At 44.7% G+C, this 17,533-nt stretch overlaps 1 protein-coding gene and 1 long non-coding RNA gene across 2 annotated transcripts; one reads left to right on the top strand and one right to left on the bottom strand.

Moving 5' to 3' along the window:
- The first annotated feature begins 231 nt into the window (after positions 1 to 231).
- Positions 232 to 9,429, top strand: HPX (hemopexin). Its single transcript, XM_025459315.3, has 10 exons — positions 232 to 385; positions 532 to 596; positions 693 to 764; positions 943 to 1,064; positions 2,720 to 2,873; positions 3,574 to 3,786; positions 4,061 to 4,192; positions 8,571 to 8,701; positions 8,782 to 8,944; positions 9,082 to 9,429. Exons 1-10 carry the CDS (start codon positions 321 to 323, stop codon positions 9,339 to 9,341), a joined length of 1,377 nt encoding a protein of 458 aa, XP_025315100.3. The 5' UTR covers positions 232 to 320; the 3' UTR covers positions 9,342 to 9,429.
- A 3,871-nt stretch (positions 9,430 to 13,300) lies between these two features.
- LOC112667391 (uncharacterized) lies at positions 13,301 to 17,493 on the bottom strand. Its single transcript, XR_004807696.2, has 3 exons — positions 17,328 to 17,493; positions 17,054 to 17,103; positions 13,301 to 14,552 (listed from the first exon to the last, which is right to left on the bottom strand). It is a non-coding gene; the product is annotated as an uncharacterized LOC112667391 (long non-coding RNA).
- Between the last annotated feature and the right edge of the window lie 40 nt (positions 17,494 to 17,533).

The following is a 17,533-nucleotide window of genomic DNA, read 5'->3' as shown; positions in this document are numbered from 1 at the left end:
ATCTACATCCTTCCTTGACCTTATGGGCACCTGGATGCATCACCAAGTTGATGAACTGAGCATCAATGGCATTGGGCTAGTTACTGCTCAAAAGTCATCGAAGGGGGATGGGACCTCTTGCCGGGAAGAGTTAGTCTTGGACTCAGATTTCTGTCCAGACCCTGACCTTATTTGCAGTGATGTAATCAGCAAATATTGGCATAGTTCTGAGAGACAGGACTTGGAGGTTCAGCAGCCTCGTGGTGGGGGTGGTGCTGCTGCTGCCATCTCTATATAGGGAACTCAGCCAGGCATCCAGAGCTCTCCTGTGGCATCTCAGCATGGCTTGGGCACTGGGGTTGTTGGGCCTGTGCTGGTCTCTGGCTGTTGCCCACCCTCTTTCTCCGTGAGTAAAACTGGAGCTGGGGAAGGACTAGGGAGTGGGCTAGAGTGGTCTAGGGACATTTTTTAGGCCTGGGCAAGTTTGAAGATAGGAGCTAATGGAGAGGCAGTGGGCCCAGTGGATCCAGCAACTGTCTGTCTTCTCTCTAGGGACGGTACCCATGGGAATGGAACTGAAGGTGGGAGTGGGGCCAGAGTGAAGCCAGATGTGACCGGTGAGGCCCTGACTTCCTGAGTCTGTCTGTCTGGCTGTGTCTCTGCACTGTATTACCTGACTGGTCTTTTACTTGCATCCCCCACCTCCACCCCAGAACTCTGCTTGGATGGCTGGAGCTTTGATGCTACCACCCTGGATGAACATGGGGCCATGCTGTTTTTTAAAGGTAGGAGGTGCTGGTGTTGGGCCGTTTGGGACTTCAGACTTGGTCCCATTCTCCGAGGGTGTATCTATCTGTGGGGGATCTTAGGAATTATCTGAGGGCACCACCCACAGTTTCTCTGTAACTATCTCAGTAGGCCAAAAGTTTGTTCTGGGTCCCTCAGTGAGTGTGTGTTTTTCAGGGGAGTTTGTGTGGAAGAGTCACAGATGGGTCCGGGAGCTAATCTCAGAGAGGTGGAGGAATTTAACCAGCCCCGTGGATGCGGCCTTCCGCCGTGGTCACAACAGTGTCTTCCTGCTCAAGGTACTGCTTGGTCAAGGTCAGGGCTGGGCCAGGCAGTGCTGGAATGGGCACGTTAGACACTCCCTTGGGTGGCCTTAGCATGGTGGACCCCTTATAGTAGGTTCCAGGTTTCCTTCCCCTGTGCCTTCCTTTCCTGAAAAAGCTTATGCTAAGGGAGTGTATGTGCATGTGGGCCTAGCAGGCCCAGCATCCAGTGGCTATTCTTCAGGCCCAATCTTTGTCCAGACCTCTCTGCTACTTCTCATGCCATTGGCCATCCTTTCCTTCTTGGTAATCTCTTCCCTTGGTCTCCAAGACTCTGCATCATGTACTTTTCATATGGTGGCCAGGATGTTCATAACAATGGCACCTGGCTGAGGGGTGAGGGGAAGATGAAATCCAGCCTGCTGTGCTCACTGAGTCCCATGCTCTGGCCAAGGCTGTGTCCACTTGGAGGAAGGGAATCTTCTAACTTGCACAAGGCCATGTGTCCTGGGGGTGGCCCTCACTGCCAGCTTTATTTCCCTTTTTGCCTCTTTCCTGCTCGTTTCCAGCTTCCCATCCTCAGCCAGTCCCTGAATGTTCCTTGGAGAGCTGCTCCAGCCATTTCAATACACCTTCCCTGGGTGATCTTAACCAGTGGTTGGCTCTGAGGACTCTATTGTGGACACCAGATCTGGATCTCTCCCAGAGCTCCAGACATCTCTTTCCCATTTCCTGGCAGACATCTTTGGCTTAGATGTTTTGTGAGCACCTCAAATCCAGTATCCCTCAAACTGAGCTTAGTATCTTTCTCACAAACCCAACCCACCCTTCCTGTTGTGTCCCCTATTTCATTAAGTGGCACCACCCTGTCCCATTTCCTGCAAGACAGGTACACATGAATTTCAAGATTTGGCCTTTGGTGATCTTTCTGAGCTTATCTTCTCCCCCATCACACTCACTGTGTGTCAGTTACATGAGACCAAATATAGTACTCTGAGCATGCTCTGTATCTGTTGCTCCCTCTGCTGGTAACACCCTTTCCACAATTGTCCTACTGAATTCCTACTCAGTTTTCAACTCTTGGCCCCAATGCTTCCTCCTCTGTGAAGCCTTTCAGGAATTCTCTAGGTAGGCTTAAGCATTTCCCCTCTATTCCAATGCACTCCACGTGTTTCCACTTTGGTGGTTGCATGGCTAGGACTGTAGGATTTTCTGCTTTTCTACACTGAACTTCTTGAAGGCAGAGACACTCTTATCATCCCTTTATCCTCAGTGCTTTTCACAATATCTGGTATATAGTAGTCAGCAACTATTTCTCGAGTGAATAGATGAATCAATAAATAGATAGATGACCAAATGAATATATGAATGGATGGATGATTGCAGGATGACTATTTTATTTGTGGATATGTTTGCCAAGACTAATAGTGTTATAGATAAGTGTGTCATAAGAGTGTCTGGTTGTACATAGTCAGATGTGTGCATATGTTATAGTAACGGTGGTGGGATTTGCACAAACTAAGGTATGTACTTGTGCAAGGGGTAACACATTGCTGTCCAAAGGTAGATCAAAAGTGTGTAGGGCCACAGGGGGAATACTGTATACATGCAATAGATCAAAGATGTCGTGTGTGAATGCAGGTGGCAGTATGTGGGTAAACAGTTAAAAAAATTGAGTGATTTGTATGCAGGGAGACAAAGTCTGGGTGTATCCTCCTGAGAAGAAAGAACAAGGATATCCAAAGTTGCTCCAAGAAGAGTTTCCTGGGATCCCATCCCCTGTGGATGCAGCTGTAGAATGTCACCGTGGGGAATGCCAAGATGAAGGTGTCCTCTTCTTCAAAGGTCAGCCCAGGCTGGAATAAGAGAGCCTGGAGTCATGATGGGTTGGTGGTGATTGAGGTTGTGGCAAGGATGATGGTGGTGAGGGAACACCATGTGGCTTCCCAAGGAAGGGAAGAAATAGAGAAGTCAGTTATGGTCTAGAGGTCAAATAGGGTAAGGAGAGGAAGTCATCCTGGGTGAGGTAACTGGGTGTAATCCTGCTAAAAGTTCTTCACTGCTCCCCATGATCTTTAGGATAAATCTATGTCCCTTAGTCTTATATACAAAGTTTTCCATCACCAAATTCCTACTGACCCTCCAGCCTCAACATTCATCATGCCTTTACCTTGAATATGAAGCTCCTAAAACTCTATGATGTTCCTTGTACACCCCATTTGCTTCATGCTTCAGACTTTCCTTTCTTTTAAGTTCCATCTCCTCCTCTTTTCTGCCTTGAAATTCCTGCTTCAGGTATTAGTTTAAATATTACCTTCTTTGGAAACCTTTCCCTGTCTTTCCTCACTGCACTTGCTGAGCCAATCATGTGTGTTTTGCTGCTGAATTTTATTATATGATCACTCTCTTCACCTGTGTCCCTGCTGGGTGTGAGCTCCATGTGGCCAGGATCATACCTGGCCCATCCTGGGGGGGGGGTTCCAGTGCTAGCAAAAGAGAGGGCAAGCCTGGCCTCACTGAATGCTTGTTGATTGACTGGACAAAGGTAACCAAACATGGTTCTGGGACTTGACAACGGGAACCAAAAAGGAACGTTCCTGGCCAGCTGTTGGGCACTGCTCCTCTGCCTTACGATGGCTCAGCCGTTACTACTGCTTCCGGGGTAACCAATTCCTGCGGTTCAACCCTGTCACGGGAGAGGTGCTTCCAAAGTACCCTCTGGATGTTCGAGACTACTTCATACCTTGCCCTGGCAGAGGTGAGAAAGTCTGAGCCCCTGAAATCTACTAGAATTCATCTACCTTCCCTGAGTTTGCAGACCCCACATACCTCAGCTCCTACCTTAATTCTGTGGTATAGCACCTTGGCCCTTGCCCTAGCCCCATCTCCATTCTGGACCTTCCCAGTTGTCGTCCTAAGGGAGAAGTCCACATCCCCACTAACCATAGCCATCTCTTCCACCTCAGACTTCATTCCAATAAGACTTCATTCTGCTTCCCTCTGTGTTCCCCCTCACCTATTTCTCTCCCCAGGTCATGGACACAGGAATGGGACAGGCCATGGGAATGATACCCATCATGGCCGTGAGGATATGCGCTGTAGTGCATTTCTAGTCTTGTCTGCACTGCTGACTGACAACCATGGTGCCACATATGCCTTCAGTGGTGAGAGATGCCTCCCTGACTCCCCCATCTCTGCCCTTCATACCTCCCATCTCTTTCATGTGTCTCCCATCTCTGATATACTTCCTCTATTTTCATCACTGCATCCCTTCTTTTGTCCCCTTGGGCCCCATCCTTAGCATCGTTGGCATGTGGTTTTTTATCTCTCATCTCCTCTGATTCATATTGTTCAACCTTGTCTCTCATTCCCCAGGCCTCTAACTTCATTTATCTGTCTGCCCTATAATACCATCTACTCTCAGGTCTGTGCCCTCTTTGGATCTCTATGACTCCTCTTATTCCTTTTGCTCTTGCATGTCTTGCCAGGTCCTCTAGCTCCCCTTAAGCATATTCTCAGGAGCTCCATCTTTTTCCAAGTGCCTGGTTCTTATTTCAGGCTTTGGATACAGAATTACCTGGGAAGGGATACCTGGGTGGCTCGATGATTGAGTGTCTGCCTTAGGCTCAGGGCGTGATCCCAGAGTCCTGGGATTGAGTCCTACATCAGGCTCTTCACAGGGAGCCTGCTTCTCTCCCTCTGCCTGTGTCTCTGCCTCTCTCTGTGTGTCTCTCAACGAATAAAATTTTTAAAAATCTTAAAAAAAAAAAAAGAATTACCTGGGGATAAGATGTTCCTATTGCTGAGAATAAGCCAATAAATTTTGGGTCCCTTAGAACTTTAGGAGATAGCTTTGCTGGTTTGAGGAGGTTTCTTCTTTTAGTGACCAGAGAGATACTTTTCTCCAGACCTGTGGCATTAATAGGTAAAAGTCATGTAATGATACCTCGGGATGTTCTGGCATTAGTCAGGCAGACAGTGATGAGTCTTGATCCACACTTGAGAATAACTCCAAGAGAAGGAGTAAACAATACTCAGTTTAAGACATACATATGATCAGATACAAATGTAAAATAGGAGTGAGAATGTAGAACAGTGAAAATCTTTTTTTGCTCCTAACCCCTGGACAAATCTGATCAGATATGACTATCAAACTATAATGAAAAAGACACAGTCATGAGGAGAGTATATTTACACAACAAGAATGCATGCTGTAAGGAGAACATTCATCCATGATGAAACACACACACTTGTAGTGCAAATATAGACTTGTACTGAGAATATATGTCATAGTAAGAACACATAATTACCAGAACATGCAGCTATGGTGAGTGCATGAGACCATCAGGAGGACAGACAGAAAAGGTGAGACAGAGATAGAGGTAGGTATGTAGATAGGTAGAGATATTGAGAAAACAGGGTCAAAGGGCCCACATAGAGATGTAGAGAGAATACCCAGCCATGGAGAGATCACAGAACTTGCAGGCAACATGGCCATGAATAGAATGCAACTGAACTCCTAAATAAAAAATGTTAGCTACGTTCCTTAGCTGATGAAAGAACACTCAGATATGGAGGAACACTGTTTTGTTAAAATTCTCCAGCTGAGGTGAGAGCTCAGTCTCTTGATGAAAACACTAGTGTGACCCAGGTCCTCAGCATAAGGCTGGTCCTCTACTCTTTCTGGTAGATCTTTCTTTTTTCTCTGCCTCCTAATTTCTTACCCATTCTTTCTGCTTTTTCACAATGTTGGCTTGCACAAGGCCCATCGTGCCCTGGCCCTTCTCCATATTCATGATCTTTCAGCCTCAGTTCCAACGGGAGACTGCCTCAGTTGCTCTCTTTTTCCAACTGGGGTTGCCAGAGAGGAAATCTGACGGACACAGCTCATATTTGTATTCTAGACCACATTATTTATTTATTTTTTTAATTTTTATTTATGATAGTCACAGAGAGAGAGAGAGGCAGAGACACAGGCAGAGGGAGAAGCAGGCTCCATGCACCGAGAGCCCGATGTGGGATTCGATCCCGGGTCTCCAGGATCAGGACCTGGGCCAAAGGCAGGCGCTAACCCGCTGCGCCACCCAGGGATCCCGTCTAGACCACATTAAAGTGCACTCTGCACTCTGTGCATTTCCTAGTGATGCATTAGGGACCCATCACTTATTTCCTCTGCACAAAGAGAACCACAGCTCATTCTTTTTTTTTTTTTTAAAGATTTTATTTATTTATTCACGATAGACATAGAGAGGGAGAGAGGCAGAGACACAGGCAGAGGGAGAAGCAGGCTCCATGCCAGGAGCCTGACGTGGGACTTGATCCCAGGACCCCAGGATCACGCCCTGGGCCAAAGGCAGGCGCCAAACCGCTGAGGCACCCAGGGATCCCCACCACAGCTCATTCTTAAAACAGGGGTCATAGCAGGGCAATTTCAGCAAGAGGTGAAGGTCTATATGTAGTCACTATGACATGCCCAGTGAACAACTATAGAATTTGTGGCTATAGTGAGAACATTGGCTGTTTATGTAACACATATTTATTGAGCATCTGAGAAACAATGGACATAGTTCTAGGCACTGGGATACAGTAGCCAATGTGGCAGATGAGACACATGCCCTCATTAAGCCTGACAGAGGGAAAGAGGACTGTAATCAAGAGAAAGAAGAGAGTACTTTTAGGTCATTGTGAAGTGTTCTGGGAATATCAGAATGTTTCTTATCCTCAAACACCATTTGGAGGTAGTATAAATGGATTTAAAAATTATTCATGTTTTAAAATATAAAATAAAAATGTTAGCTGTCCAAAAAAGCTGTGACAAAGTTAAGACAGGATAATGAGATAGAGGTGAGGAAAATGAGCTGTGCGAGAGGTGATGGTGCCTGCTATCAGTATCCAGCTGTTGATAAGGTGCTGATTGATTATTCTCCAAAAGCAAACCCTGACAACTAATCTTTTACTTCTCTAAATACGAAGTATATTCTCTTTAGGGAAAAATTAATTAATAAATATATTCTGTATTTTTGCTCACATGATTAATAAAAGATCTTCTGTTGCTCTAAAAAAAAGCATCTTTGAAGAGATGCTTTTTGAGCTGAGATTTTAATAATAAAAAGGCATTAGGTAAAAAAATAAGATGAAATAAAAAAAATAAGATGAAATCAGAGAGGGAGACAAACCATAAGAGATTCCTAACTATAGGAAACACAATTGTGTAAGCAAGGAATCCAGCTAGTAGTTCTTGCAGTTGTCTGGATTAGAGACAATGATAGCTTAGACTAAGATAATAGCAGCAGAAGTGGTGAGGAGTCATCTTGATACATTTTGGAGGTCAAAGTGACAGCATTAACCAGTAGATTGAATACTGGTTGGAGTGGGGAAGGGAAAAGAAAGGTTTTTAAGAATGACTTAGCTTTTGGGGACTAGGCAACTGGGTGATTGGTGGTTCTTTTTTCTAAAATCAGGAAAGACTAGGGAAAGAGTAGGGGTGTGTTTGTGTGTGTCTGTGTATGGCAAGGGGCAGAAATCAGCTTGGACACTGTAAGCTTTGGTGCCTAATGGCCCCAAATGAACATGTTGGGTAGGCAATTAAGCCTCACCTTTGAGCCTGATACTCAAAGGAGAGGTCCATGAAAGCTGAAGAGAACAGATATAAAGTCATTAGCATGTAAATGATATTTAAAGCCCCAGACTAGGTGAAATCATCAAGAGAGTGAGTATAGGTAGTGAAGAGGTCCAAACTAGATGATTTTGATATAAGAAATCAGGCTGAAGAGAAGAGTAGTAAAAAAATAAATAAAAATTTAAAAATAAGAGGAACACTGGAAGAGGCTGGTATCACAGGAGCCAAGATCCAAAAAGCAGATATTTCAAGAAGAGAGTTGTGAGCAATCCAATGCAGCTGAGAGGTGGAGCAGGATGGAGAGAATTGATGATTAGATCTGGCAAGTTGGAGGACACTGATGACCTTGAAAAGGACAGTTTCAATGGGAGGGAAACAAGTATAAGTGGAATGGGTTGGGGAAGGAAAGGTAAGTGGGAACATAGACAATTCCTTTAATAAATTGTTATGAGAAGGGGAGAAGAAGGTCAGGGCTTGTCTGGCTACTCTCTCATTCTCCTGCCACTTCCAGGGATTAGAGAACACAGCTAGGTGAGAACACTTGGTGGGAGCATGCTGTGGTGCTTCCCTTTTAACTTCTGGTCACTATCTCTCATTATCTTTGGTATCTCTGCATATGGATGTCTGAGATGCATAGGGAGCCCCTGCCAAACCCCATGACATTAGCCTCCCTTGGCACGTTAGCCACTGTTCTCCATGCCTGCCCTTCTGTCAGGGCCCTGTAACTCCAGCTCTATAAGCAGGTTACCATGACCAGGTCACCACTGATCAAGTCCTGCCCTATCTCCTCTCACCTGGTCTCTTCCCTCTTGGCCTCTGGATGTATTCTCCTCTCCCTCTCAAGACCTATCCCTGCACATGTTCCTTTCCTCTTCATTGTCTGGCCTTTTCCACCAGCACTAGAGTTATCTCATATCCCACAGGGTCCCACTACTGGCGTCTGGACACCAGTCGGGATGGGTGGCACAGCTGGCCCATTGTCCATCAGTGGCCCCAGGGTCCTTCAACAGTGGATGCTGCCTTTTCCTGGGACAATAAAGTCTACCTAATCCAAGTATGTGTTGGAAGAGAGGCTTGAAATGGAAACTAGGAGAATATCCAACTCTATGCTGATTAATGTCTTTTGTTCTCCAGGGCACTCAGGTATATATCTTCCTGACAAAGGGAGGCTATACTCTAGTAGATGGTTATCCGAAGAGGCTGGAGAAGGAATTTGGGAGCCCTCATGGGATCAACCTTGAGACTGTGGATGCAGCCTTTACTTGTCCTGGGACTTCTCGTCTCCACATTGCAGCAGGTGAGGGGCATCTGGGTACTAAAGGGTGGCTTGTTCTGCTACTTCTCCATGGCATAGATTCCCATCAGGGTTTGAGAAGGGCAAGGCCAGGATCCCATGATGTAGAAGCCATGTTTTGTTTGGTACCTTCTTCCCAGGACGACATCTGTGGTGGCTGGACCTGAAGTTAGGAGCTCAAGCCACATGGACGGAGGTTCCTTGGCCACATGAGAAGGTTGACGGGGCCCTGTGTATAGAAAAGTCCCTCGGCCCCAACTCATGTTCTGCCAATGGTCCCGGCTTATATCTCATCCATGGCTCCGATTTGTACTGCTACAGTGATGTGGAGAAACTGAGCACAGCCAAGTCCCTTCCACAGCCCCAGAGAGTGAAGAGCCTCCTGGGCTGCAATCATTGAGAGGAGGGCTCTTGAGATTATTCTGGCCCGGCCCCTTCTCTCTGTTTTCCTCACAATAAAAACCACAGTGCTACTTTGCTGGACTTAAGGTGCCCTGGTTGTGGAAGAGTCTCATTTCTTTCTTTGAATTGAGAGCCTCTTTGGAGGGTGTCAAGTTCAGATGAGGCTGCAAGAAGCAAGGGAGGGGAGGGCTGAGGGAAAATTTCCCTGTAGACCCATACTCTGCACCATGGCCTCATCTAGTTTAAGGCCAACTCCTCCTGACGTGTTGGCACCTTACTTTGTGGGAATTTGATGGGTAGAAGAGTAGACTGACAAGCTCCAACTGCTACACAGGGCTTTGTAATGGAAGGCCAGGCCATAGAGTGGTTCCTGACAGGCTCCCGGTTCCACTGGACCAGGAGAACTACCTAAGATTCCTTCACCCATCTCACTGGCTGGGAAGGAGGGCAGGAGATGAATCTCGGCTTCTTAGATCAGGATGTACCCAGGGGTTGAGATTGGCTGGGGCTGGGAACAGAGGTTAGGGGTGAGGCACCAGAGCTGTGGCGTCTACTCTCAAGAAGTATCCTGAGCTTTCCCCTTCATTCTGGATGGTGTCTGGATGATTTTTTTTTTTTAATGTGTCTGGATGATTCACATAGGGCTGGAAGCCTCTCCTTCAGTCTGAGAGGTGGGTATAAGGCCAGAGTCCCAGATCTGGGCCTTATATAGTTGATGTGCTACATCTGGAGCCATCAATGTATCATGCCAGAGAGCTTGAAGGTGTCTATACAGTAATCCAGCAACTCTGGCACTCAAGATTAATCTCTTCCTCTCTATCGAAGGAGGAAATTTGTCTTCTCTTCTCCCACCTGCTCTGACATAGAGTCTTCAAGGAACTCCCAGAAAAGGTCCCACTCATGCTTCTTTCATCCATTCACTTAGCACCTCATAATGTGTAGAACAATGTATCACTCAGTGAATCACACAATCTCTGCCCTCAAGAATCTCCAACTCTATATTACAATCAAGAGGGAACCCTAGGGGCACTTGGGGTGTGTCTCTCATGAATAAATAAATAAATAAATAAATAAATAAATAAATAAATAAAATCTTAAAAAACAACAACAACAGGGGACCCCAGACAAGGCATTAGATAAATGCAGTAAAGTGAGATAGATATTAAGATGGAAGAGCCTATATACAAAGGAGAATGGAAGTTGGAGGGGTTAGGAAAGGCTTCATATGTAACACTTAATCTGAAATTTTTTCAATATTTTATTTATTTATTTATGAAAGACAGAGAGAGAGAGAGACATAGGCAGAGGGGGAAGCAGGCTCCATGCAGGAAGCCAGATGTGGGACTTGATTCCAGGACTCCGGGATCATGCGCTGAGCCAAAGGCAGACGCTCAGCCACTGAGCCACCCAGGTTTCCCTAATCTGAATTTTAATGGATGAGTAGAATGTATGGAAGTCCTTTATTCACACTACCTACTATGTACTATTATGCCAGGAACATTATAGGTAGAGGAGGCAACATGAGCAAAGAAAAGCCAGAGTAGAAGAAATAGCCAGGATTGGGAACCACAGCTACTCAGGAGGGCTGAATGAGGGGCTGGTGGGAGGTGAGGTTGGAGAAGGAGGCAGGGGCTTGTCAGCTCATGTCAGACTAAGAAACATGGATTTTGTCTGTCTTTGGGGCAATGAAGACCTACTAAGGGATTTTAGACATGGGCATGGCTTGCTGAGGTTTGCATTTTAGAGAGATCACTCTGTGAGAGAGAGGATACTGAGTAAAAGGAGGTCACAGTGGATGTGAGGAGACCACTGAGGAGGTTGATGCTGTGGCCTAGGTGGGAAACCACATCAGCCTGGAAACTGGATGGCAATGGAGATAAAGAGAAATAGGCAGATTAAAAATATATAGAAGACAGTCTATAAAACTTGCTGATAGATTGGATAGAGGGGTGGGGGAAAGTGAGATATCTCCTCCAAACTGCTCCATTGCCCCTTTTCCCTATTCATAATTGCACATTTGTTTGGAAATTTTGGGAATTTTCCATGGCACCCTCTTGTAATTCACTCCATGGTTAATACGTTTCTCTATATTCTTTACACACTCCATAGTTAGTACACATCTCTATCTCTTTATCTTCAGCTTTAACTAAAATCAGGCTCTACCCCTATGGTCCCTTCTCCTTTCCCTATAGCTGTCCCAATAGATGAGCAACAGTATTAGCATTAGGATGACTCCCATACACATCTGTACCATTTCTCTTCCTCTTTCTATGCAGATTAAATTTCTCCTTCTTTGGCATCATGCAAGTGAGCCATACCATTTTTTAAAAAAGATTATTTACCTATTTATTCATGAGAGACACACACAGAAAGAGAGGCAGAGACACAGGCAGAGGGAGAAGCAGGCCTCCCCGCAAGGAGCCTGATACTGGACTCAATCTCAGGACTCCGGGATCACGACCTGAGCCAAAGGCAGACATTCAACCACTGAGCCACCCAGGCATCCAGAGCCATACCATTCTTATGGCCATTGACTACCAACCTCCTGCCTATGTCCTCTCAATTGGTAAAGCCATCCAATTAGTATGGCTAAACTCTGACCCTAGCCATTATTCACAATTGCTCCATCTTTGAAAAATTTCCTTAAGTTCCACCATCCCATTTGTGACAACTTCTTATCCTTCTGCTTCTTGCACAACTTCAATCTTCTTTTGCTCCTTGGGTTTAGCAATGCCTGATCCCTATATTATCTCCCAGTCCTCCATTCCCTCAAAGCCATTCTCTTCCTATCCAAATTAAACATCAAGGTCAATCACCTGAACAACTTCCTTAACAATACTTTTATGTCTTTGTCTCCTTTAACTTCTATTTAATCAAGCCATAAAGAAAGAAAAGAAATACAGGGACGCCTGGGTGGCTCAATGGTTGAACATCTGCCTTCAGCTCAGGGTGTGATCCGAGTCCAGGGTAATGAGTTCCACATCCGGCTCTTTGCATGGAGCCTGCTTCTCCCTCTGCCTGTGTCTCTGCCTCTCTCTCTGTCGTGAATAAATAAAATCTTTAAAAAAAAAAGAAATACAAAAACCATTGTTAGGTAGAGAAAGAGTGGGAACTTTAGAATCAGACATGTTTGAATTCCAATCCCAGCTAGGTCACTTACTAATTTAGTATGTTTGAGAAATTTAGCCTCTCTGAGCCTTGTGGTGGTGTAGGTATGTGTACATTCATGCATGTAATCAAAATAGGAATGTGTATTGTATCAATGACTGTTCAGTAAGCATACAGAATTCACTCCAGATATTCCAAGCAGAGAAGAGTTTAATGCAAAGAATTTGCTACAAAGTTGTAATGGAGGGGAGTGTCTGGCTGGTTTAGTCGGTAGAGAATGCAACTCTTGATGTCAGGGTTGTGAGGTTAAGCCTCGTGTTGGGCACAGAGTTTACTTAAAAACAACAACAACAACAACAACAACAAAGTTGTAAGGGAAGCCTGGAGAAGCATAAAAACAAAAGCAGTTACCCAGAGACCAGGAAACTACCACCAATCTTGGTTTAGAGGAGCAAAACAGAGAAAAATTACTGCCCAAAGATCAAGGAGCTGGAATCTACAAATCTGCACTAGCTGTTGATGCACCTGGAGTTTATATTGCTGATGCTACTGGAACTACTTCCACTTTTGCTAGGCAGGAACCACTGCTGCTGATGTTGCCAGAAGCACTGACAAGAGCAGGAGGATGTCTGCCTTCTTCTCACCTTCCTCATGTGAGGGTTCCCACTGGTGGAACCTAACTGGAATTAAGTGACAAAGGCATCTGAGAAATGTGGTTTTCAGACTTCTAGTCCTGTTGGTATAGGGGAGATTATGGAAGAATGGGTGTGGGGATGAGTTCCAGCAGGCAATATCTCCAACACAGATTCATCATAACTCTTGGTTGCAAGTAATAAAACTCAACTCAAATTAGTGTTAAGCACAAAGGAAGTTTACTGACATATTTGACTTCAGGCAGAGGTAAATATACATGTTAAATTGATGTTACCAGGGATCAGTCTCTCTCCAACCCTGAGCTCTGCTTTCTTTGAGTTAGCTTTGTTCTCAGGCAGGCTCATTCTTCCCGGTGGCAAGATGTCCACCAGGTTTGCCTTCTATGAGCACCTCTTGCTCAACAGTTGCAGGAAAATTCCTGGATCGAATTTCAACATGTTCCCATTTCTGAATTTGTCACTTTGACCTGATTGTGGGTTAGGAACCCAGCACTGATGTGGGTATGGGACTAGGATGATTCCTGTCTGAAGCTCATAGATTTAGAATGGGGTGGGCTGGAACTTCAAAGAACACTGATGTGCTGTTACCAATAAGAAGGGGGTGGGTGCATGTTGTGCAGATAACAAAGGCAATTATATATTCATAACAAGATAATCCCTTGCATGTTTTTGTTGTTCTCCCTCCAAACTTCTTCTCTTCCTCAGCTAAAGATTGACGATGTTGCTATTACTAGGCATGAAATCCCACAAGCTCTTGCCCATTCCACTTTATTAATTACCCTACCTATATCCTTGCCCTCACCCCTATCCCTTCAGCCTATAAAGTTAAGGGGTCTGATTCTTCTCCATGAGTCCTTGGTCCTACTTCCACTTGTTGCCTCCCGGATCTCTCTCCATCTCTCATCACCTTTTTTCTTTACTTTTAAATTCATCTTCTCTACAGGTATCTTTTTGTAGTTTATACCTATGTTTAAGTCTCTATCACCTTTAAAAAGACAAAATTAGAATCTTTAACTTACTATCACTCTTCAGCTATAGTCTATTCCTCCCTCCAAATTTTTCAAAAGAGGGGGTCTGCACTTTTTCATTCTACTTCTTCATTTTCATTTGTTCAATTCACTGCATTGTGGCATCTGCCCTTGTTTTCTGCTGACACAGACCATATCATGGGGATCTAGGCATTCAATGTTGCCAAACTCAAAGGATACTTTTTTTTTGCCTTGAACTTATTGGAAATCTTTGCTGCATTTGGTGCTGTTGACCACTTCTTCCTCCTTGAAAGTCTTTCCTCCCCTGGATTTCTTCCATGACATTACTCTCTGCTGATTCTTCTCTTACTGTTTCTTCTCAATTTTCTTCTTAGCTGTCTTCCTCTTTGCTGGCATCCTGAAATGCTGGTAGTAGATTCAGGCCTCGGTCTTTTTCTCTTCTCATCCTATATGCTCATCCTGGGAATGTATTAGAATAGCCCTGTTGAAGAAGGGTGTTGAGCAAGCCCTTGCCAGGTCTACCATGGGACTTAGGAATTCTACTCCATATAATATTTGGAAAGATTTTACTCCTTACAGATTTTCAAATGATAACACCCAGAAGGAAGGAGATTTGTTGGACTGACTACAAGAAAGACTGCAATATCAAGATAGTGGTAGAAAAGGCTGCTTTGCTTTACTGTCTTCGTTGCTAATAGAGATGAAAGATCTATTCTCCCATATATGGTGCCAACTGCCCGGTAATGCTAAATGGCCAATCTATTAATCTGAATAGTGTAAAGCCAGTACTCTTGGTAAATGATTCTGGATAGATTTGATTCCAATTCAGGTTTTTCCTAAATAGGTTCAAGGTAATAATTTTAAAAGATTGTTGCCTCAGAGGGACCTACATTGGTCAGAACCACACATTGAACATCTGAGGCAGTTCTTAGATTATTTGTTGCTCCTAGGCCATGGAGAACATCAGAAAGGGGAAAGAGATACACTAGAGAGAGGATGGATGAAGGGCACAGGTTGACTCCCCTTGATCAGGAAGCTTTGCAGACCTAGGAAGAGGTCAGGGATTCAAGAAGACTGCATGTGGGTCAAACTGCACCACATGTGAACTGCACAATTTCCTTCTTACATCTTAGCTAATTAGACTTCTTTCCTCACCCCCTCCCCCAATCTGTGTGCTTTTGATTATCAGAAGAGATTTCCCTGAATATTGAAGACACCCTACTCAATGGGGTTGAGAAGACAAGTATCTGCTTTGTAAATAGGTGATATTTCTGGATTTATTTTTCATTTGCTCCTGCAGAAATCTGGAAGTCATCTCTTTATTCATACTTCCACAGCCAATCAATCAAATGATCACTATTTTTTTGTGAATTCTACCTATTGAATATTTATTAAACCTATGCAATTTTCTCCATTCCTACTCCTACCACTATAATCATCTGCTACCTAGACTACATCAATTACCTCCTAACTGGCCCCCACACTACCAATTTTGCTCTTCTCTTATCCATTCTCCATTAGCAGCTGGAAGTGATCTAAAACTCAAGGGGGAACATGCCACTCTTCTGCCTCAAACACTTTGGTGATTTTCCATTCCCCTTAAAATAATGTAATACATAAGGCCCTCTTTGTTTTGGTACTTACCCACCTTTCCAGCTCATCTAATATGATGAAAATACTTCAAATAAGAATAATTTGCCATAATCACATCCATACCGGCCTTCTTGTACTTCTCCTTGGAGTTGGAATAATCTCTTCTTCTGGCTGACCTCCACCTCCTGTACCCCTTCCCCTCACATAAGTGCCATTTCCTTATGAAAGCCTTTCCAAACCTCCCAGGTCAATTTTAGTCCACCCATAGCATCTCTCAAGATACTCACCACATTTCTAACCACATGTTTAATATCTCTCCCCTGTTATTCAAGTTTCATGAAGATAGGGACTGTATCTTGTTTCTTTACCTGTTCCTAGTACCAAGGACAGTGCCTCACACTTAGTAACAATTTGTTGAAAGAAAATAAATGGATGAATGAAGATACCTTTCCACTTTTGGGTAATTACTCATCTTTTAAGAATGAAGGTCAGATGTTATATCCTTCAGGTTGGGTTACAGTTAAATCTGATTTATCTTTGATTCCTTCGATTCTAGGTTGGGACCTCATACATGGTTCCCACATCATAGATGTTTGTCAAATCCTAATAAAATCTTGGCCAGGAGTTGATAATTATTGAAAATGAATGATGGGTATATGAAGGTTCATTATACTGTCAGTGTCCTTTTATATATATTTGAAGTTTTCCATAATAAATAAACTTAAAACATTTATATTCACCTCAAGTTAAGTGAAAGTGTAGTCAAGGATGAGCTTGAGGCTTCTGGCTTGGGTAATCCAGTAGGTGATAGTGCCATGGACAAAGTGGACTTGCATCCAGCGTAGTGTGTGTGTGTGTGTGTGTGTGTGTGTGTGTGTGTGTGTTGGGAGGATTCTTTTTCATCCCAGTGAAACTCCTTAGGAGGCCAAATAAAACAGATGAAATAAGGAATTTAGATTTGGACACCTTTAGTTTTGGGTACTTTGAGGGCTTCTCCAGTCAGTTGCTCCACGGTTAGCATTTACAATAAATTGAAACCTCTGTCTTAGAGGAGTGAACCACTCGAAGGTTTCTGGATGGGAACACATTTCCCTTCCTATCCTTGATGGCCTCTCATCCACTGAGCTGACCCCTGGGAATTAACACACCATCCGGGGAGTGGTCTGCGCAGCATGGCGCCCCTCCATTCCCTCCTTCACACTCTTCCTCCACATTTTCCCTTTTTCCTCCCGTCTTGTGGATTTCTACCAGGGGAGGATTTATTCTAGGCACGGAGGAGAGGCCCTGGAGTCACACAGCTTTACCTCCAGCGGCAGGGGTGGAGGGTTACGAAACCTCGGGGTCTCGGTTCTGCTTTCACCACTTACTTGTGACTGCAGGCAAGTCGCTTTACCTTTCAGAATCTCAGCATCTGTCTCTGAAAAAAATAAGGGGAACGAAAAAATGAATGAATGAATGAATGAATGAATAAATAAATAATAAATAAATAAATAATAATAATAAATAAATAAATAAATAAATAAATAAATAAATAAATAAATGAATAAATAAATAAAGGGAACGGTGGTGTCTCCACACGGCTGATGCAGGACGGTGCCTGCAAACGGTCTAACACGGAGCCGGGCACAGCTCTACTATTACCAGCCTCGCTGCGTCCTCGCCTCTCCAGCAGGCCCCCGGGGACTGCGGCCGCCCGGCCGGAGCAGGCCGCCGCCTCAGAGCCCCTCCTCACGCGGCCGCGGCCCGGCCACCGCCACAGCCGCTCGCGCTCCATCCAGCCCCGCCGCTGCGGCGCGCGCCGGGGTGCGGGCCCAGGGCCCTGCGGGGCGCGCTCGCTGAGTCCGCGG

This window comes from Canis lupus, chromosome 21, assembly GCF_003254725.2.
Source record: "Canis lupus dingo isolate Sandy chromosome 21, ASM325472v2, whole genome shotgun sequence".
Taxonomy (NCBI): Eukaryota; Metazoa; Chordata; class Mammalia; order Carnivora; family Canidae; genus Canis; species Canis lupus.
The sequence above is the reverse complement of the archived record's forward strand: the minus strand, read 5'-3'. Positions and strand labels throughout refer to the sequence as shown.